The sequence below is a fragment of the Acanthopagrus latus genome, chromosome 3 (genome assembly GCF_904848185.1).
Source record: "Acanthopagrus latus isolate v.2019 chromosome 3, fAcaLat1.1, whole genome shotgun sequence".
Lineage (NCBI taxonomy): Eukaryota > Metazoa > Chordata > Actinopteri > Spariformes > Sparidae > Acanthopagrus > Acanthopagrus latus.
In genome coordinates this window covers 4,796,789-4,820,225 of record NC_051041.1, presented here as the reverse complement: position 1 = coordinate 4,820,225, position 23,437 = coordinate 4,796,789, and the positions used below count along the sequence as shown (strand labels likewise).

The window sequence follows — 23,437 nt, the reverse complement described above, 5'->3', positions numbered from 1 at the left end:
TATTTGCTGTAAAGAAAAAAAAAAAAAAAAGAATCGCGTTTGCATTTTTCCACTTGTGCACAATAACTCACAAAGAGCATAACAGCACTTTGAAAATATAAAATGGCCGCCGTGATTTACTGAGACGGTGGCAGGTCATTTTAGAGGAAGTGAGGCCGAGTCAACTGGGACCCATATGGCTGTCAAACACACACACACACACACACACACACACACACACCTACAGAGTGCAGACCCATGACTCAAGGTCGCTCATAAACAAGCCGCCCGCTGCTCCGACCCTGACCTCCCTCAATTAATGGTAAGTACACTGTGGGGTCCAGTCGATAAACTCTGCTGACAGGAGGCATCACTCCTGCTCAGAGGACAGCTCTCTGTATTTTTATTTTTTTTTCCCACCACCCACCACCTGTTTCCTCGCACCAGTCATCGCTGCATAAACATGAGGGAAAAAAGTCTGAATGTGCTCGACACGGCGGCAGATTGTTCGGTTCGGTCCGGGCAGCTCGCAGGTGTGACGAGGTTTGTGGGTGTGAAGGTGCCTATAGAGGCAAAACTCGCATTCGTGAAAGTCAAGCGAAGATTTTCAACTCACTGAAATGTAACATATGGTTTCAAGAAACAATTTACATGAACTGAAAATTCAAGTTTCTGAACATTGTTGACACTCTTCAGTCGGAGAGGAAAACAACGAAATGTGCTCAGTGGAAACAGCTGAATGGATCCGCTAACACGTGTCAGATTCAACATGGCTCCTGTTTGGATTCATTGATCACCACCTGCGTTCATTTAATCAATATGGGGTTCAGAAAATGTTGAACCCCGACGAAGACCTTCAGTGTTGAAACTTGTGCTACAGCCTCTTTTTCTTTAGAAAAGGCTTTTGGTTCCTCTTGAAGTTTGTCTTTTCATCTCGTGATCTGAACTTTTCCTTCAAAAAATAATACATTACAAAGACATAAATACAAAGACAGTCTGAGACAGAATGAACATTTAATTTCCATTCAAATTGAAACAAAAGAAAAGGAAGAAAGTGGTTCATAGCATAACATTTGAAGCTGAGTGACACGTTCCTCCTCCTGTGTTTTCTCCTCCTCTTCTCTCAGGTGCTGCTCATCAGGTAATCAGCCCTGCAGAGAGCGTTCTCTTCTTCAACAGACCAAGTAGTCCTGGCTGCTTTTACTGTCTTTGTGAGTTTTTTTTATAGTTTTCTTTTAGTTTAGGTAGTGAAGTTCTGGGTTGTACGCTGCACTTTGTAGCTGTCCCACACTTCCAAAAAGAACATAAAATGGCTCCACACGTGTTTTTAAATAAATATGTGCTCACCGTGACTTGGATTATGATGCATAAGCTGTACGGAGCCATTTGTGTTCTTTCTTTTGCTTGTTTTTTTTAGGTTCTCACTTCCAAAACTTGACTCGTCTTTCCAAACGCACGCGGATGAAAACACTGAATTTTCAGATTTGGGTGAAGTTGACCCTGAAGACGTTGATTTATTAGCCCATTCTCAAAACAACATGCTTTTTTATTTGTCACTTTTGGATGCGTTTCACACTCATCACAGCTCACTGTAAGCTGGCACCAACACTTCAATTTCACACTGAAGCAGCTCTGAGACAGGATTTGTCTGCAATCTGCAAAACTGCAGGCAATTTACAAATTCCCAGAAATATGATGCAGCAACTGTTTAGACAATCTGGCGCAGGGACGACCCACAGAACTTGGCCCGGTTTCTCCTGTGCAAGCTGAAACAGAACCTCCCTCCCCTGATGCATTCATGCAGCTGAAAGTTCAGTCGTGTTTGCGCCCCAAACCCAGGGTTTTAATCAGGACCGTGTCCAGTAATTTGTGGATGTAGGTGGAGATGTTTGTTCCTGGATTGGTTACCAGTACAATGTGTCCTCCTGTGCTCTGCTGCCTGCTGTCAGGGCAAATGTTTGTTTGATTTCTGTGTTTAAATCTCGTCCAAGATCCTTCGAATTGTGCGGAGTGACACCAGAGACAGAGATCAGACCTCTCCGCTCAGCCTGGCATTGCAGCTTGACTCAGCTCTTATGCAGGCTGCCTCCGGTAAGTGACCACAGCACGCAAACCATCCAGCCGACAGACATATGTGTGTGTTGTGTGTGTGTGTGTGTGTGTGTGTGTGTGTTTATCCCTGCTCTGGTCCAATAAAAGTCACCCTCCCTGCCCCGCTGAAAGGACGCCTGACTCTTCCTGTTCGCCTCCTGTGTCCTAGTCTAACCTTGGACCGGCGTCTTTGCCTCGGCTGCTGCTGGCTTCCCATCAGCTATTCTTAGCTTTACTTGTGCTCTGGCTTCACAGCAGATCTGTCAGCGTAAAATGCCACACTTCGCCGGATGGCGCAAATAAAAAACGGGCCTGCTGGTTGGGAGCATCTCTGGAGGAAATGACAAATCATTTTAGATCATAAACAACAGAGCGCCAGTGTTGCTTGAAGAATATCTCGTGGGGATAGTCTGGTGGTTTTCTCGGACTGCGATGGAGCAGAATATTTGCAGGCCCCTTATCTCGATACGTCTCTCGGTGGACAGCTCTAATTTCCCCGCAGCGCTGAACTGAAAGTCGTAGTTAGACAGATGAGTTTCCCCGTGTTTCAGTTTACTGCCCGGGGGGATTGTGGTTGCAGAGGTGGTTAGGTTACACACACACACATCCCAGGGGAGCACATCATCATCAAAACACTGTCAGCTGCTCCAGTTGAATACACTGTTTTCTGCTTTGCTCAAAGGCGCTGATGGAGGATGAAGACGGCTCCAGCATCTTCCTCATCCCCCCTCTCGGTTTGTTTTCTGTATCAGACAGCTGCACTATTTACATATTTATGCTGTCAGATTTATTTAACCTTTTAATGCATAATTATTTTAAATCAAACGTATCTGCACTCCTCACATACATACAGAAGTACAGTTCTTTTCACAGTTTGCTCCCCATCAGACTTCCTGCTGCAGTTTGGCATGTGAACCATGTTACGTGCCGTGTTTAACACCAGACCAATGACAGCGGCACCCGTAGGCCCGTGTGTGTGTGTCTGTGTGTGTGTGTGTGTGTGTGTGTGTGTGTGTGTGTGTTATAAATGTATGCGTGACTCTCCCTGACATGGCACGGTCACTGTTATGTATTGCATGCTGCTATAGGCAGAAACCACAATCTGAAGAACAAGAAATATTTGGGAACACTTTATGAGCAGTAAAGAAAACATTAAATATATTGTACAGTATCACCTCTCTGTAATGCATTACCATACTTATAATGTCTTATAATGCTCCTATAGTTCTGAATCATCGTGGTGTTGCGTTGGACCGTTGTGGTGAGGAGGAAGAAGAAGCTGATCCATCAGATTGACCTGTATCTGTCTGTATTCTAACTCTCCTGAAGCTTCTTCTGTAAGTCTGCTGGGCTCAACCTAAAGGTCAATTTATGCTCAAGCATACGGATGCAGAATTCTGTCTGTTCGCGTCATTCATTCCGTCAGTTTTTCTTGTGGAAGCTTACGGATACACACTGATGGAGCTGTACCTCCAGTAGGCCTTTGGCACAGATACAAACATTGGATGGTGGCGGAGGAAATTTGGAGGTCTTGCATTGCTTAACGTCCATGCCAATGTGAAGGATGCACAGAAGGAAGTGGGCTGTGACGGCTGTACAATTTGAAACAAACTTTTCTATCTCTAATCTTAAAGGGAGCATAAATGAGCCTTTCAGGAACTTGGAATAGTGCCGTTGCTCTTTCACGTCAAATACAGCCAGCTGAAGTGGTTCGGGCATCTGATAAGGAGGCCTCATGGGTTTCCCCCTTTTTGGAGGTTTTCCAGGCACAACCAGCTGTGGGGAGACCCTCGGGCCGACCCAGAACTCATTGAAAGGATTGCATATGTCATTTTGCCAAGCCTGCTGCCAAGACTTCACAATCCTGGTTCAGCAGGAGACAGAAAGATGTATGGATGAATTCTGAACCAACGGATGAACAGCACACAACTAGCAATGACTCACTCATGACTAATTATTTAAACGTTTTATTCACTGTCTCTGTAATAATCACTTACTCATCCTTATTATGACTACTTTGCCAAATTGTGTCCCTTCAACTAAGTGTTGCATCACCCTGAGTGGTGACTGAATCACTTCAAGTCTCCTTTCACTTTTCATCCCTGGTTCAGTTCTAGCTCACTCGATTTTTGATTTGGTGATCAGTATTTAAGGATCAGCTACTCTATACAATTAGATTAGGAGTTACTCATCTAATGGTTCACTAATGGTTAACTATCAGTTAGTTCCTCATTTGTTCCTCAGTATCTACTCTAACTACTTGCAAAGTGTCACCTGCAAATGTTTATTGATGGTGTTTGAAAGTACGGCTGATTGATGAAAACATTATATAAAAATTGACTTTTTGCAACTAAAATACACAGATACAACCTGTACCATTATACTTATGTGCTAAACTTAAAAAAACTTACAGTAACAGTCTCAGTATTGCACCACATTGTACTGAATTAACACTGACTGCTGAAAACAACTGCAGGCTACACGATGTTGAAGGACGGATGCACAGAAAACAATGAATAGACTGCAGGCTGTTTTTACAGTACAGCAAAGAAAGAAAGAATCTTTGACTGTATCAATCAAGTATCGCCTGCAGTGGCGTCTTAAACCTTGGTTATCGCCCACATCAGCATGACCGCGTCTCCTCCACCGCCTGGAGAGAAGGGAGGGGTGCGCGGAGGAGCTCGTCTACACCTTTGATCAGCAGACGAAACATAAGTTTCCTGTAAGATTCAAACAAGGACATTATAGAAACTGTATCAGGACACAAAGAACTGTAAATTCTCTATAAGGCAGATGCAGAAACTCATATTGCCACTGATGATAATGTGTTGTGTTTTGCAATGTGTTCAAATGAGATAGCACAGGCAGTACTGAAAGATATCCACGACGCCATTCTGATTAATGCACCGGCCACTGGCCAAAAGTATGTGGACATCTGATCCGTACGCCCGTGGTAGATACTTTTTTGGGCAATACATCAAGTTTTCACTGCTACCTCACACCAGACACACACAAATGAGTGCTGGAAAAAGTCAATTAGTCATCAAAGCCTGGATGCCTGGCAGCTGAGTTGAGGTGTGTCACACGCTGCCACGGCAAAAAGTATTTGATTAAAGAGCGAATACGAGGTAGGAGGAAGGGAAACATGACAGGAAAAAAGAAGTGACATGACAAATGAGACTAAGGGAGGATGAAATGAAGAGGTAAAGAAGCCACTAAGCAGAAAGGGTATCAATATCAAACCTGTGCCACAAAGCTAGTATAAATTGGTCATCAAATCTATTTTGGTACTTTTAGATTTTTATTATCTTTGAATATGTTATGTGGACCCAAACACTATAACTTCTCTCATGCTAGCCAGAAAAAATGTATAATACGACCTGTTGAAAGACATCTATGCTACTCTGTTGTTTTAAGGAGAAAACTCAGAGACCCCCATTAGATTTTCGCACACAGATTTAAAATGCTTCCTACGCTCATGGCCGAGACCCGTCCTCTATCCATGTCTCGTGGAAATCCATTCGGTAGTTTTTATGTAATCCTGCTGGCAGACCAAGCGACCGACGAATGGACGTGGGAGACAACAGCCCACGACCAAAAGCACACATATGTTAATGGACTGAGCCGCCCATATACATAAAGACTGTGCATCTACAGGCTGCGTCTGAATATCTGGACAGTGACTCTGCAGAGAGTCCGTAATTACCCACAGGCATACCCACTTCTTCTTCTTCCTCTTTCTCTTCCTCTTCCTCTTCCTCTTCTACTTCTTCGTCTTCTTCTTCTTCTTCTTCTTCTTCTTTTGCTACTTCTTCTTGTTCTTCTTTTTGTTGTTGTTGTTGTTGTTGTTCTTCTTCTTCTTCTTTTGCTACTGCTTCTTGTTCTTGTGTTTTTTTTTGTTTGCTCACTCAAGGCATATTTATGGTGTTTGCGCTTTGATCTGGGAATAAGAAAACCTATACATTTTTTAGTGTTTATTATGAGAGAGGAAAGGGGTTAGTGAGAAAATTCATTTTTGGATGTTGCGTCTAATTAGAAAGAACTTTTTTTTTTAGAAAAAGGTGCTATCAAAAATTCCAAACTGACTTCAGGGCATAAAAAATACATGTTGTTTGGCCGACTTAAAGTCATTTTGTTTTCCGAACACGTGTCGAAACTCAATAAAACCATTTCATTACTCAAACAGTCATAGAAAGCATCACACATACAGGGTCCTCTGCAGAGATTTATGATCATTCTCATCTTGTCCGTCGCTGCTGGACCCTCTGCAGACTCTTCATCTATATGCTGTGTTGTACAGCTGTGAAATCTGTTGCTTTGAACATCGTCTTTCTGGCTCTCCCTCTCTTTCCGTGAGAAATGTTAAAGTCACCCTGCAGCTTTCACTCTCTTCTCCCTCTGAAAAGGTCCTGACCGCTAAATGTACAGCAGCAGACCGAGCACACTATGTATCGAATAGCTGGCAGCATCAGGATGGTTGATGTCAGTAAAGAGAAGAAATGACCTTGAATCGGGGAGCGATGAACCGCTTCATAATCATGACCTTTGGCTACCTATAGCCTATATATGCTCCAGTGCTCTGCAGAGACAGAGCAGGCGGACCAGTCAAGGCAGGATTTCTTTAAGCGGCTCAGCAACTGGAATATCTCAGAATATTTCAGCTTTCATGTCAGGAAATTATAGCCCAGGATGTATATATTACCATTCTGTTAAACTATTAAATGATGCAGCGGTGAAGTGGATGTTTTTGTCCCCTCCTGAAAAAAACTGACAGTCTGAGCTTTTCATTCTGCGTCGCCTGTATAGGATTTGACATGGTTTTGATTGAATATCAAAGTCGAGCTGTCTTCTGGCTGCACGGCGCTCATCTGAAAATGGGCCAGTCAGGAAAGTGATTTGCAAACTTTCATTTCGCAGGAGAATGAATCCCTTCTTCTGCACTTAAATAAGTTTCTCCGTCTGCAATAGCATTGTTTGAATGCATATTATACCGATAACGATGTTAAATGTTTGTGTTCCCAGACAGAAGAAGGCTCCCGTGATTAATGAGACTGTTCTTCCACTAAGGGATCCCGTCTCGCTGCAGTGCTGTTGAGCACATCGATACAAATGAGGACACTGAGATCAGGTCCAGTATAGATTTTTTTATGTGACCCACTGTATTCAAAGATATAATATGGCCTAAATCCCTCTTACCCCGTATTTGCACTACATTACTCTACATTAGCTGTAAGATAACAAAGAAACAGTGTGTGTGTTTAAAATCGAGGTCAACTCTCAGTGAATTCAGCACTCACCAGAGACTCAGTTTACTCTCTTCCTCTCTGTAAAAATGATTTCCTGTTGATCTCCAGTCAACATTAAAGTATATAAACACCCCGCAATGGATTGCTGCTGCAGTCAGGTTGATAAATAGGAATGAAGATAAATCTCTTAGCTCTCCTCCCATCATCAGCTTGAACTAATGAGCACTTTAGCCACAGCCAGGCTAGCTGTTTCCCTCTGTTTCCAGTCACTGTGCTAAGCTAAGCTAACTAGCTGTAGGCTGTAATTAGCTTCATATTTACTTAGACAGGAGAGAAGTATCAGTCTTCTCATGTACAGTATCTATCAGCCAGAAAGTAAACAAGCATCTTAAAATGTTGAACCATCTTTTAAAAAACGCAGAAAGTATTTAGTATTTATCACCCGATTGTATTCCTGGCAGAGTGAGCTGGGCTTCAAAACTGTTATCAGAACTTCACGTTGCTCAAAATGATAAAAAATATATATAATTGAACATTTAACTGAATAAATAAACCAACGAAGCTCAAGTCAATTAAAAAAAAATATGAGGATGTGGGCAGTGTTCCTCACATCCTGACCTCAGCTGTGGTCCAACACGATGCTGTTTCTGATGTGTGGAGGACTTGATGCCGCGGCTGCAGGGCTCCTGCTCTGCAGCTGACCTCTGACCTCCTTGAAGAGTGCCTGTCTCAAAAGACACTTTCTCTCCAGCGATCAATAAAGCATAAATCTCATTACTGCTAACTCACAAAAAATAAGCTAATTTGCCTCGCGATGAAAAACAGCCACATGCAGTCGTTTTGTGGCACCGTTTTGATAAGACACCTCATCTTCCTACATACTGATAAAGGTTAGTAACTAATGACTTACTGGTGGGTAATAAATCAAACACTGATACTTCGTAGATCAGATTATGTTTATTTGCCTCCTCCAGCGTTAACTCATGATTCATCTGGCAGACTCCTTCTATGAACCACTGACCTCTGACCTTTCAGAGAAGGGCTGCAGGGCAGCTGGACTAAAAAAAATCATTCACTGACATTTCCAGCTGCAGACTTCATGATTTATTGTTAAAGACCGTCTCAGGCTCATTACCCACACCAGCACTTTGGCTGTGTGTATGGTAATGGCCAGAAGATCGGTCCACTGTTTTGGTCCAACCTGAAAAATCTCAACCACTGTCAGATGGATTATCATAATGTTTAGTAAAGACACAGAGGTTGTTTAATGATGACTTTTCCTCCAGGCTCGCCATGATGTTGGTATTTGCTGTTTTGAGTGAAATGTCTTGACAACCATTGGAATTACCTGTCATTAAATTTGGTACAACAATACCTCTGTTGGATTCAACACATCCTCGTACCTAAACTGTTGAATATGTCAGTTATTAGTCACTCCAACAAATTATCACCAAAACAACTTGTATCAACATTCCCAAAACAGCATGACTGTTGGTTGAGTTTAGGACAGAGCACAACTTTTTCAGGTTCACGTTCATCCTGATTGGATAAAGCTGGCAGGGATACCAGAAAATGTCTTCTTGTTTGGTTCATATCGTACGTAATCTTGCTTGTTTTTGGAATTTACAACAAATTGAGAATGCCTGGCACTAACTTGAACACCAACATGTCGTGGGTCAAAACAGCCACATCAACTACAGTCAAGAGCAGCAAGGAGATGAAGAGGGAGAGAAATCCCCCAGACTCCATTGTAAAATCACTCAATTTCACGAGTTGATGAGTCAGGAGAAACTTTATAAACCATGCAAGGTGCTGCTTCTGAAAAATTCTTAATTATTTGGGCCTCCTTGTAAATTCGGCGTATGCTACAGCCTCATTTAACACTGTGCCGTCGCCCCCTCAGCTGCACTATTTCCTGCATCCGTGACTCTGACGACTTTTACTTCAACTACCTTCACTTGTACATAATCATCGTGTGCTCTCAGTGTCAATCCTGCACGCTGCAGGGAGCCTGTTATATATAGACGCGTATGTATTAACCACTCCATCTACATCGAACCCACACTTTCAATTTAAGGGGTTGAGCATTAGGTGTTGTTTTACATGTGTCAGACATTTGTACATAATAGTGCTGCCAGTTATTTACTTGTATGTGTTCAGCTCCTTTGTTCTCAGCTGTTAGATCTAAATCTGTGTGTTAACACTGGAGGCAATTTAAAAAAAGGCTCATATAAAAGTCAGTATCCATTAGTTGCTGCCAATGACTCATCTTTCTGTATTTTCATCACATTTAATTAGTGAAATCTAATGTTTTCTTGTATATTTAATCTTTTTCATTGTATCATTTGTTTCATGTATTTTCATGTATTCTTATTTAGGATCACTGTTGATTTAGATTTTCTTTTCTTTGTTTTTTTTTATTTTTTATTTCTGTAGTGCTTCATTTGTATAAGCCTGGAAAGCTTCTTCACCTCTCCTGACACCCATGCTATTGATCTATTCACCTGACTTGTTCTAATCTCGTGTGCAAATAAAAGCGTGTCCATTCACTGTTCATTTATTTGTGACACTCGTGTTGTTTATGACTTGCAGAACATCTGACTCACACATTTCATTCATGCTGCCGCTCATTAGGAGCTTTTCACACACATCTACACACTCCTCCTGCCCTGTTCTTCACCTTCATGCGCTCATCCTCGTTGTTCTCAGCTCTTACATCTCATCCTGTGTCAGCGATGATAAAACTGGCTCGTCCTCCTCGAATGTCTTCACAAAAGTTGCTCTCATTAGACTCATTATCCATTAGCTGCCGCTCATAAACACTTCAAACTGAGCATCTTACTAGAGGGTGTTTGTGTAAATTGGAAAAATATCTCCAGTCTCTCTCCCTCTCTCTCTCTCTCTCTCTCTCTCTCTCTCTCTCTCTCTCTCTCTCTCTCTTTATCTTTCTCTCTCTCTCTCTCTCTCTCTCTCTCTCTCTCTCTCTCTCTCTCTCTCTCTCTCTCTCTCTCTCTCTCTCTCTCTCTCTCTCTCTCTCTCTCTCTCTCTGTCCCTCCCTCGGTGTGCCGCCTCCGGATCTCATGTGATTAGCGTGCATGTGCCGGGGAACACTGGAGTTGGCTCGGTAATAGGCATCATGAGGCGGTGTGCCGGAGCTCAGTCCGTGGGAGGGGTCTGCCGAAGCTTTCCCTCTAATTGACCAGGGAGCAGAAGCAGCCGCAGCCGGGGACACTGAGGGACTCTGCGAGCCGCATTCTGTCGCTTAATAACCGATTACTGAGGCGCAACAGACGGGACTGGATGTGTTAACGCGTCGGGCGGTTAGTGTGTGTTGGGCTGAGGAGCGGTCTCAAGTGTTTTATCAGCTGTACTTTAATGCTTGCGGTACACCCAGGAGAGGCACCGAGTGGATCCTGCCTGTGCAAATACTTCAGGCTCGGGCATAAAGTGGTTTGCGTGCAGGAAACTGTTTGAACGTGTCTCTTTCTTTGCATGGTGTCGCGGACAGAGACGGGCACATGGGCTTGCCACAGCCGGAGACCCATCCTGATGCTCAGATGGCTCATCTCGAACTGTTTTACTTTGATCAGCCCGAGCCGAGAGACGCCTCCCGAAGTGCCGACGAGCTGAGCTGCGGCGGCGGGGGAAAGTCGCTCCATCCCGGCGGAGCGGAGGGTTCAGCACCCTGGACAGAGACCCGGAGCGCCGCGCGTCCCGAGGAGGAGACGGAGACGTCTTTCACGTGCAAACACCGGGAGGGAGAGGAGGAGGAGGAGGAAGAGGAGGAGGAGGAGGATGTCCAGCTGATGGAGACAAGTCCACCAACCTGCAGACTGAGTCAGAGCTCCTCAAGTGAACTGTACGAGGAGGAGGAGGAGCTGGTGTTGGATGAGGAGGAGGAGGACATCCCGGAACTTTACCTGCTGTCCGATGACGACCTCTCCTCTGAAGCCTCGGGGAAGTCTGTGGATTACGGCTTCATCATCGCCGTGACCTGCCTGGTCACCGGCATCTCCCTGGTCGCCATATCCTACACGGTCCCCAGGGACGTCCGAGTGGACCCGGACAGCGTGTCCGCCCGGGAGATGGAGCGCCTGGAGAGGGAGAAGGCCAGGGTGGGGGCCCATCTGGACCGGTGCGTCATAGCCGGACTGTGCCTGCTCACCCTCGGGGGCGTGCTGCTCTCCACCCTGCTCATGGTGTCCATGTGGAAAGGGGAGATGATGAGGAGGAAAGCCTTCGCGTATTCCAGACACGCAGCAAAGTTGTACGGCTCGATCAATCTGAGAGCAGGCTCCAGCCCGACCCGGGAGTCCTGCTCGCATTTGTCAGCGGCTGATGAGGATTTAGAAGTGCTGAGCTGAATGTGTGGACAGGACAAGCGGAGAAGACTCAGAGAAGTGCTTAAAATCCCACCAGTGCTGTTCTATAATCGGGGATGTGGAGGTTTAATGCCTTTTTATTATTTATTTCTGACGGCTGATGCTCCGGTTTTGGTTAATATAAGCCTTTTTTTTAAAGCACAGATTCTCATTTTTTTCTAAGTCTGTCTTGATGAAATATGCACATGCCCTGATGCACACTGAAACAGCTTCTGTTTGCTGCAACTGTTGCTTTTGTCCATTACAGCCCTGAAGAGTTCAGCCCTGATTCACTTCTAATGTAAGTGACTGGGGACCAAATCTGCAGTTTGAGTACAAATGCATTTTAAAGCTCTGAGGCGACAACCCTGAATCCAAAAATTTAGTTTCGATGCTGCATAAAACAGACCGTGATCATCTGATGTAAAGTCATGTGAAATAGTGCAGTATGTTTCACCCTGAGTGCTTCAAACACAGCCGGTCAGTGACCCTGACACTGTTACCAGAGGTGCATAACCACACACATTCTAGTACAAGTACAGACACTTAAGCAAAGGTAATAGATTACAGGCTTTGAAATGTCCTCAAAGTACAAAGTATCCCTAGTAGTTGATTGTTGAGTCTCATTCTCTGGACCTCAAATAGCCACAAATAGCAACAAAGTGAGAAAAAACAAAAAATCCAGGCAGAGGGCTGCAGGTCTCTGCAGGTACGAGACACCAACACGCCTTTTCTCCCCATTCCAGTCTCGCCTCTCTGTCTGTTTCCATTTCATTACGTCTTTGTCGCCGTTTCATCTTGCTTCTTTTGCCGTGTGTGATACGTGATGATAGGCTGAAATTAGTTGTGTGATGTTGGGAAGGTGGTGCAATGACACTAAATAAAAATAATCCCCTCAAATGCATTAAAGATGAAGATACGTTCAGATATCTGTGTTCAAATGAAGGGCTAAAAAGAAAAATAACTAATAATACAAAGTCAAGATACATGAAACATCTACTTAAAGTCTACCTAAGTACAATTATAGAGTAGTTGTGCTTCGTCACCACCCGCCTCTGGTCATCAACCCTCAACAGTTACGTTTTGAAGCGCTCCTCTAGTGCAACATTATAAAAAGCATGAAAAATTCTAAGTTTGTGAAGGTTGGATGGGTCATAAACTGAACTTTATATCGGATAACTCAAGTTTGTGTCCTACTTGTGATTATGTTATGTAATATGCTGTGAGTTACGTTACTTAAGTAACCTCCATTACTGAAGTTATGAGACTGAATTTTTTGTAAACTTAACCAAAACATTTCTATGCCAAACTGTTTGGACACCGTTAATAACGGTCCAAAAGTTTTAATATGTCATAATACTGATTTAACTGTATGTCAGTATGCTTTATTTTGAAAGTCTAACTGAGAGTTGCATTTTTAGGAATTATTATTAACCTGACCACGAAGCCCTGCACGCAAAACTGATGCTAGAGTGTCATAGTTTGAAACTTCAGTCAAGACTACTAGCTTCATGGCTAACTGAGCTAAATAGCTTGCAGTGGTTAGAGGTTACACTGGTGAAATTCTGAACCCTATTTGTTTTTTTAGTTCTTACCCATAGTTGTTGTGTGTTGGTCGGTTGGGCCGGCCAACAACCCAAAGCTTCAGATTTTTATGAGTTCTGAATGAGACTCAACAACTGTCTTACACATCACCGAGCGAGCTGCCATAACACGTTTCAAACAAGTGGAATTCTTTATAATCAGCTGTTTGGATCATTTCACAGGTGAACAGGTTGGTTGGTAAGAGGTAATCATGATTGGGTATGAAAGAGACGACTTGGAAAGGCTCAGTCGTTCACAAACAAGGACGGGGCGAGTTTCAACTCTTGATTGTATAAACGAGGTGACTACATGGGCTCAGGGACACGGTAGATGATTGCATTCTGTTTTTATTTTCATTTTAGCCTAAACACATTTTTGGGAATCAGGGTTTTGATACGAGGAGCAGACCTGCGACAAGGTTTTTAAACACTCTCAGACAGGATTTTCTTTTCCTCAGTGTTCACTTTACAAGGTAATCCACCAGAAATGATAGCTTTTGATTGACACCTTAGCCCAAACCTCCGTCTTTGTGTAATCATCCTTCAATTATAGCTCAACAAGAGAGCACTGTCTGCAGAACGCAGGGAGGGCACTTTGAACAGAAAAGGACTGTCATTTTTGAAAATACCAACTTGTTTTGCAGCCTCATGTTAAAGCGACTCTTCCACCTCGTGCAGTTTCCCTGCTGTATTACTGTCAGCCTACTTACAGGCTTCTGTACAAAACAAAAACCAACTGTAAGAATCCCAATTTTACAATTTTGGAACCCTGATCTCAGCGTTATGTGAAGGCAGAGTAGAAAATCTGGTTGAATGAATGCTTATGCAGGTTTTGTTACTTAGTAGTAGAAAGAGGCTGTGGACGATCTCGAGTCCCTGTCACAGGAAACACATTTCAGCAGGAGACACAACATGCCCGTCTGCTCTCTGGTTGTTTTACCTCATTTTCTATCACCCTCCTTCTTTTGTTTGCAGTGCAGAGTTTCCACAGCTATTCCATTTACTCAGCCGGCACCTGGTTGATGGGGAACCAATCCATACGCAGGAGTAGATGCAAAAAAACGTTGTCTATTACCAGTTTAACGGCAGATAAACCTTCTCTTCACCGCTTTCTCTGAACTCTTCACAGCCACAATAGACAAAACGGATAATTGCTGCAACCAGGAGCTCTTTTTTTGTGTGCACATGGGCATGTAAGAGTTGTATTAAGATTTAAAGTTCAAAGTAAACCTTACATGATGACACGCTGTACAGAAGTATTAAAACGTGAGGTTTTTGGACTTGTGTTATCTAGAAATATATATTTTGTTTACATTGGTGGATGGTGGTTTGCCTTCTGATTAACCCTGAACCACCGCATCCGTTCCTCTGATGAAGCTGCTATTTCAGTGACTCTGGGTTTACATTGCTATGTTGAAGACCGTGTGTGTGTGTGTGTGTGTGTGTGTGTGTGTGTGTGTGTGTGTGTGTACGGAAGCTGCAACGGGAAATCAGACGTGAATCCGGAGCGGTGTCGTTGTCACTCCCTTCGCTTTTCCCACCTCGTCACAAAACAGCGCCTCGCTGAATCGTGCAGCTGACGGAGAAAAAAGTTTCCCAAAACAGCTCAACTGCTCGGATCCGCGTTGAACTCCAAAGATACCTCGCCTAATATAATTGTGACACGGCGAAATGATGCTTGCATTTGTTTGGATTTGTTGAAACGCAAATAGCAATACCGCAGGAGGCGTAATTAGATTTTGTGGTTGAGCACCGACGACGGGGAAGCTCAGTTTACCACAAATGCACTTGGGGGTTTTGACTGCAGATGTTCAAAAAGCACACAGAGAGACAGAGAAAGAGAGAGGGAGGGAGAATCAACAAACCCCGGGGGGAAAGCTCTCCTGGTAATTGGTGTTACTTAATTGCTCATGGGAGGCCCGAGAATCAGTGAGGGGAAAAAAAAATAAAGCATTTAAATAACTGCCTCAATCAAGGCCGCTTCACCCGCGTATCAAAAAACCAAAAACACTCCAGCTGCAATACTGGAGAGAAATGTTGCATCCAAAGGGGGGAGGAAGTAATGGATCGCCCGCTCTGAGAGAAATGCTGTGAATGAACAATTGTATCCCCCTGCTTACGCCAGCGTAGAGAGCTGTGCTGTGCAGCCTCAGTAATTGGAGGCTCTTACGGCCAGCAGGATCACATTATCCTCCACACAACCTTCACTGGCTCTCACCTCGTTAATGTAATTAAATAGGTGCAATCAGCTGACCCCCCCTAATGAAATATTAAGTTGATCTCACATGCAAATCTGACACCTTTTAATGTCGTGTACTAAAAGTTTATTCATTTATATTTAACGGGGTGTTTTCCTTCAACACACCTCATCTGCTGATTTTGTCGCACATTTCCTCAGATATGTTTTTTCGGCTTTGTTGCATTAAGTGTGCAGGATTGCAGGGAGTGGTACAGCGTAATAAAAGCAACGGCGTAAAGCTTTGCAAGCTTTGCAAGTAAAGAAAAACAAACATGAAAGTCAGCCTGCAGTGCTCTCTGGCCCACTGAGGCTCCAGCCGGTGGGGATATCGAGTCTTTCCAGCTCTTGTTCAGTTCAATATCTGTCCTCCCCGTTGATGTTAATTAAAAATGATTCAGCGCAGAGAGAAAATGTTACTCAACAGGACTTGACATTTAGCGCTGCGGTGTTAGACACTTGGAGTTTTGTCTGTAACCGTGGTGAAAATGTCTAATTTTGACATGTTTATGGGCCTCAGAGCCAACAACCCGGCCCTGAGAATAAAATCATGACTTTTTAACAATCAAAGTACAAAAGCAACAACATCAACAAGCTCCACTTATCAGTAGTAGTGGTAATCCATTTAATCTCATTTTAATTGTGCTAAGATTATTTTGTCAGCTGCTGTTTGCAAGGTCAAGAACTCAAAAACTCATATCTACAACTTTCAAATTGAAATTTTCTCATCTTGTGACTCAATAATACGCAAACTTATTCACCTAATTTTTAATAATCGGGCCACTCTGCGGCTATTCATTCATCCATCACTAGTTTCAAGGGTCTAAGAAAATGAAGCCAGTGCAGAAGTGCCTCAGACCTGCATCCTTTCTAATGACCCACAGGGGGCGACTCCACTGGTTTCAAAAGGTAGTCCGATTGTGTGTAAGCTTATGAGAAAACTACCCTACTTCAAGAAGTAGGCTACCTTTTCAGTACCTTTTCTGGGCCGAGTGGCGGTACCATTCAGTACCATGCAAAGTCTTTTCTGAGATAATGTCCCATGGTGTCCACTGGAAGGGGCGTGGCTTCTGCACTCAATTCAGCTCCTTTCTTATGTCGTTAAATTCTGACTTGTGCATGGAAAAAGCCGACATCACCATCTCCTAACTTTGTCCCACCTATTTGAATGCCAATAAGAAAGTGAAGAGACTGAAATCACAGCAGATGATGGTGGGATCACGCCGGCCTCTGTCAGGCGACGAAAGGTGAGTTGTGGATGAAAGCAGCGTGTTTCTTCCTCAGGCTCCTTATTAGTGATGTAAAGGCGCTGGGACACTGCAGCAGCTTTAATTGGTGTCTGGTGTTGTTTATTTAGCCAGCGGACTCTCCCAGACACAAAATCAAACCTGTAACACACACACACACACACACACACACACACACACACACACACACACACACACACACACACACACACACACACACACACACTCCCACACGAACTGCCGAGGAATCGAACAGAATCCCATGCACACAAACACACCGTGAACCGCTCGGGCTTGTGCACTAAATGTGCACCTCTTGCAAAAAACACAACCCGTACGGATACAGACACACACACACACACACACTGAAACACTCTCTCAGCTGGCACACACACACACACGCACACACACACCCCTCCCTCCTCCTCCTCCATGAATGGAGTTAGTCAGACTAATCATTCAGGGCAGCTGGCAGCAGGAAATGGAATTGGATTGCTGCAGGGGTCACTCGGGGTCAAGAGCCGGGGTGTGGCTCTGGATGCTGGGGACCAGGAAGAAGGAAAGCCTCTGCGGCGTCTGGCAGCCACTTATCATCAGCTGTCATAACCACTCATCACACTGAGTGGGCAGCGAACCAACAGCGCGGCACAGAAAACCTCTCTGGGAATCGCACAGTCTTGCATACTCCTGTTGCGTTGGCTGGATCAATTAGCAGTAAGATCGTGTCTCCGGGCCCGAAATGCCTCTCTTGAACTATTGCCTTAAGTTAATGACTTATTCAATAATGATTCTCGTTACTCCGATTGTTGCATAGCAACGGCAGGCAGCCTCAGTCGCAGCTCGCAGGAAGAGAAGGGACCGAGCCGAGCTGAGAGGGAAGAAAAAGAGGGAGGAGAAGTGGAGGCACAAGTTGGGAAATAAAATCACCACCACATCGTTTATCAGCTTTATTCATTCAGCTCAGAGGTTCTAAAACCCAAATCCAGCACAAACTGACATCCTCCCTTTCAAGCTGTCTTTCAGGGCTGAAAGCAGCTGAGGCGGATGTACCTGTAGGCTGCTTCTTAACTTGGCACTCTGAGGGGAGAGGGGAGTCAGATATCTGGAGGTATTCTCTGATCAAACTCACATTAAAAAGCTGAATCCTCTTCGTTTGAACCTGCTCGAAGCTTGCATCTTAACTTGGCGCGGGGAGGGGAGAGGGGAGTCAACGATCTGGAGGTATTCGCGGATCAACCTCAGATTATAAAGCTGAATCGTCTTCGTTTTGAACTCGCAGCAACCCCCGCCTAACTCAGCGCACAAGTGAGGGGAGCTGCACTGTCGGCGCGGGAATCCACTGATCCGACTCCACAGTCACATTTATGATCTGCCACTGTCTTCCTTTGTTTGTGCTGATTAAGCGAGCCACCTGCTGTAGGTTGAGCTGCACCCACATACTCATGTTCCTTTCTTTCTTTTTTTTCCCCTCCTTTTTGCCATCGTTGTCCTGGAAGAAACACAGAAGGGACACCATAACCATAGAAACAGGGTCAGCCTGTTGCTACGGTGGCTCAGTATAAAGGAGTTAAAGATGCTCTTCCTTTGATTTTCCACTCAAATGTCGACTGTGGCCTGTGTGTGTGTGTGTGTGTGTGTGTGTGTGTGTGTGTGTGTGTGTGTGTGTGTGTGTGTGTGTGTGAGTGGAAACTGACATATTTCCACTATTACACACAGTGTGGGATTCCTTTTTTGAACCACACACCTCGTTTGAGCAGACATGTGAGGCGCCGTCACTGTATGTCTGTCTGTCAAACGTCCTCTCCCTCAGAGAAGACGGAGAATACTTCCTCTGCAACATGGAGCTGTGTGAATCTGAAATGCTGAATGCACAACTTGCAGTGTTTTGCTGTAGCGCAGCGTTTTTCATCGATAGATTTTCATGCATGCAGACACACGAGACCTCAGTCGGGACTCCTGGGAGGACAAAACTGTCACTCACCGTCCTCTCCCTCAGATGTACTTACATTATCTGCTAGTTTGTGTGTCAGGGAAGAGATGGAGCCCGATCTTGTGCTTTCACTGTCTTTTGAATTGGAAATAAGCCAATAAACAATCATTTTAGACAGACAAGAATTGTTAAATAATGGTCTCTCACCATGATTGGCTGTCATTAGGATATGAAGCCACCAGTGGCCCCCCCAGAAAATCAGCTAATCAGGGTTTTCTTTATTTGATGTAATCAAGCAAAACCACCACCAAAAAAAAAAAAACCCCAGCACAATCACTAGAAGTGATGTCGGCAGTGTGGTTTCTGATTAAACTACAGCTATGTTGAAACTTTACATTTCTTGATCGGTTTTCAAGGTTATGTTGTGATGATGCTGCGCAAAGGATTTGGTTGAGTTTAAGGACAAAAGCTTGTTGGTCAGCAGAAGTCGGCCCGGTCACCAGGATAACATGTGATCCTGTCAAATGTGTCTTCAAAGTCCTGGAGGGTGGTGGAGACGGGTGAGGAGGTAGAGCCAGCGACTGTGTTCTGGTATTTGTGGATTTGCCTCAGGGCATCTTCCAATGGTGTGAATTAGGAACGAAAGAGGAAAAGGATTTTTTTTTTAAAAAAAACACACACATGATGAACTGAAGTGGCAAAAAAACCCTTCAAACTGTGTTTTTCTTCTAACCCCTCTTTCATTTTCCTTGTTTTTACCACCTGGAGAGTGCAGGTGAAGTGTGTCAGGCTCCTTCCAAAAAGAACTAAATCCATGGAGAGTTCACCGTTCACCGCTGCTGAGACTTCATTTCAACAATAAATGTCATACGAAAACAAGATGCAGTTGATTCAGAGACCTTAAACTTAAACTGTAGCAAAGAAGATGCCGATCAACCGCCTGACTCTCTCTCTTTAATAAGATATCGGATGAAATGTAGTTTTACTTTTACGGTTGGAGTCCTTTAAGACCACCTCAGTGAAAGCAGGCTATGGGAGTCTTGGCAGAACACTGTTATCTGAACTCAAGGTCCATTTAACACCTTTTTCTGCAGCTCCACTGCTCAGGGTGAAATTCAGCAGTCAGACTGTTTTTTTTTGTTGTTGGTTTTTTTCCCCAGATGTGGCAAAGACAGCTGAGTTGTTATCAGGTGACATGGGAGGATAGAAAAGCGTGGGCTGTTTTGCTGAGAAGCTCCAGAAATGTTTTTTTGGACTCTGACTTCCCGTCAGCTTGAGGGTGAGTTGATCATGACTGAATTTTAATTTGTGGGTGAACTTGTCCTTTATGATACCCGATCATTCCTGCTATACACTGTATTTATACAGCGCAGTCTGTAGAAATGTCAGCTCTAATATTAAAATGTAATGTAATAGTTTGAGGCTTTTTAAGGGGAATAGTAAAAGAAAAAAGTTCAGAAGCATAAAATGTTCATGGACCCTCGGGGGGGTGCTGCTGACGGCGATGGATTCACGAATGTGGGGAAAATGGGTAATAAAAAGTATAAAATGTTTAAAATACTGTTGGAATTCACTGATTAAACCATGAATCAAGATGATAGAATAAGTGGGATGTTAATGTTCGGATCAGGGTCAGCGTAATTTGCAAGTTTCACAGTTTAAGACGGGCCGATTAGTCTTGGAGGAACGTGGATCCATCAAACTCGGATGCATCAAGACGTGACGCGCGAGCATCTCTCAGAGGGAAAAAAAATGAAGCCTCGTCTCTGCCTGTAACTCCACTGGATAGATACTTCAACACTTTGCTGGGTGGAGTGAAGGGAGGGGGGTAAATTAATCTCACAGCGGGACAGTTTTGCTTACCTTGTCCGTGATTTATGCTGCAATTCATCCCGCGTGCCAGGTTTTCATATCTGCACAGATTGCACCTTAGCAAGAGCATAAAGGCTTTCCGCAGCATACTAATTCGGTTCTAAGTTGTTCTTTGAGACCGAACGTAAATCTCCACGTCTGACGTCACTCACCAGTCTTGACTCGATGGAGATATTCTCAGAAGCGGGCACACACACACACACACACACACACACACACACACACACACACACAAGGCCTCGGCCAGCTTTACTTGGAGTGGATCAATCGAGCACAATCTTTCAGTATCAAGCGCCATAAGAGTGGCTCTTTGTTGGAGCATCGATTGTGTCTATTCTCTCCGTGCTGCTCCATCACAATCAATATTTCTATATTTCCGAGCGAGGAATGGAACAAAGTCCGTGCCGTGGCTTTTCTTATCCACCGCTGAAATCATGTGCCATTACCAGGAAGTTTAGAAGTGTACTCTCTTTCTCTGCAGACGCTTTGATGTCCGCTTTTCACAGCGCAGCGGCGGGAAGCCACAAATCTACAGCACGAAAATACACAAACAACCCGTGAGTGTTTGTTATCGCTGCTTCATGGTTTATTTCCATATCTGCAGGAGGCTGTTACAGAAATGTGCATAAATATCAAACATCATGCCCACTTACACCGAAAGGATACGGTTACATAAATTACAAATAAAAACAGTCTTCACTTTGCACAATCTGTCCTGTTGTTGTCGAGTCATGTTAGTAGTTTTATTTCTTACAATTTTTACAACTTGATTCTTCTTGTCTGACACAATCCAGATGGACATACTTTCTGGGTTTTAGAACTGAGATTATGACGATTTTTGAAGAATCTTTATGGATTAAACTCACAGAGACACACAAAAATAAAGGTGCTTACCGGAACAAGATGGTTCGCAGCAAGAGAACCACATCTACAGACGGTTCTTCAGGAAAAAAAAAACATTGTTCCTGGCGCTCCAAGAGTACAAGTTTCTGTTCGTAAAGGCAGTACGTATGAGTCCATTACACCTTCTTTGAGGAACCATTTTTTAAGAAAGTGGTTTCGTAAAGTCAAGTCTGGTTCACTTCAAATGCTGACAAAATTGCTTTAGAAGGAGATTATAGAAAACAAAGGAACCTCCAAATTAAAACACAAGAATTAAGGTGAAACATAGGAAAAGATGAAAACACATGAACAGCATTGAATAAATAATAGAATGAAATATGAATATTGTAGAAACCAAACGGTGATGAAGCATCTTAAATCACTTTGAAGAAAGGCTCTTTTCTCACATTTCTCTGAGTTTAAACACAGTTGGAATTACAAAGTTACACTTGGACTATTTTTGGGTTTTTTCTTTCTGTGCTTGTGTGTTTCAGAGGTGCTGTGGAGTTGTTGAAGCTGAGCACACACACCTGCAGAGGATCGAGGCAATCCGCTGCAGGTTAAAAGCCCTCTGCTCACGCTGCCGGATTATTTTGTCAACCAGATGTGTTACACGCTCTCCTCGTGCTGAGACTCGTGTTTCTGGAGTTACTGTTTCTGAACCGAACCTGTTTCCTTCGTCTCCTCCAGTGATCACTCTCTGGCCACTCCACCTCCACCACCACCCAGCCTCCCGCTCCTCTGCCTGCATCACCTGGATCATCTGTTCCCGGCTCACCTGAGCTTCTAACCTGCACCGCCGTGAGTCACTCACCCCTCTGGCGGAGCCTCCAGTCACCTCCATCTGCTGCCTGTAACATACACAACTCAAGAAAACACACAACAGATGTCTACTTTAAATGCAGAAATGTTACATATTATATCTTTAAACAACTCAGTGTAGATTGACTCTGCCTCCAATGACTACAAGAGTTAAATGCTCCCTAACCTGGATTAACACATCAGTAATAATATTCCATTGAAATGATTTGCTGCACTCACAGGAGATGTTTTTAATTCACATGTCTTTACTTGTACCACAGGCAGTATTTTTCACAGTGTGGCGGTGCTTCTTATGAAGAGTGTGAATATTTCCTCCACCACCGCCGCAGATATTGAGATACCCATCTCCGAGGCTTCTGTCCACACCGCAATATAATGGAGGTAAACAGAGATTTCATTTGCGCTGCTCACTGCAATAAACCGTCCACTTTAAACAGCTTTGGTAGGAGCCACTTTCCCGCTGAAGGATTGTCCCTAAGAAAACAAGTGGCAGCGTGTCGTGTGGCAACAGCGAACAGAGCTGTTGCTGTTGAATCGTCTAAATGTAATTCATCTTTTTTTTTTCTCTCTATGCAGCCAGCAACACAAATCCAATTCCCTCTCCTCTAGTCGTTGGAGGTGGAGGCAGATATTTTTCAAATAAGTGAGAAAATATGGTTCATGTGATTCAGGTGAACCACTCTGGAACAGAGCTGTACTCTCAATATTGCCCAATATTTGCATGATTTCTCTTCGCGGGCTGACAGATGTTTAGCTCGGTGGAGTTCAGGACGTGTCGACTGACTCACGAGCTCGTCGGCGACTCGTCGTGACAGCGTGTCCTTCACCGTGCTGCTGACAAAATAGAAACATGCCATAAACAGACTGAGTTTTATTTTAAAGAAATCTTCTGTAGCACACAAAGATTCTTACGTAACGATGTACACAAACACTCTTCCTCTTCAAATACACTGTACATGTTTATGTTTGCAGTGAACATGCAGGCAGCGATGGCGGTGCTCTTTGTTGAGGACTTGTGCATGTGAGTCCTGATGAGACGCTCCAGGATGCAAACACAGAAACAAAAAAAGAACAATAACTCATTGTTCCTGTTCGCCCGTCCCCATCTGTTCTCCTGGGTGCATTCTGCCGCCCGTCATTCAAACCGCGTCAGGCTGAGGTGATGCGAATCTGCTTCATGAACAAACG

At 44.0% G+C, this 23,437-nt stretch overlaps 1 protein-coding gene and 1 long non-coding RNA gene across 2 annotated transcripts; both read left to right on the top strand.

Annotated features, from left to right (window-relative positions):
- Window positions 1-1,122: 1,122 nt before the first annotated feature.
- Window positions 1,123-3,445, top strand: LOC119016974. The gene is made up of 3 exons (XR_005074311.1): window positions 1,123-1,190; window positions 1,971-2,070; window positions 3,296-3,445. It is a non-coding gene; the product is annotated as an uncharacterized LOC119016974 (long non-coding RNA).
- A 6,988-nt stretch (window positions 3,446-10,433) lies between these two features.
- On the top strand, window positions 10,434-14,636 carry LOC119015348 (transmembrane protein 74-like). Its single transcript, XM_037091223.1, has one exon. It carries the CDS (start codon window positions 10,835-10,837, stop codon window positions 11,678-11,680), a length of 846 nt encoding a protein of 281 aa, XP_036947118.1. The 5' UTR covers window positions 10,434-10,834; the 3' UTR covers window positions 11,681-14,636.
- Window positions 14,637-23,437: the final 8,801 nt, after the last annotated feature.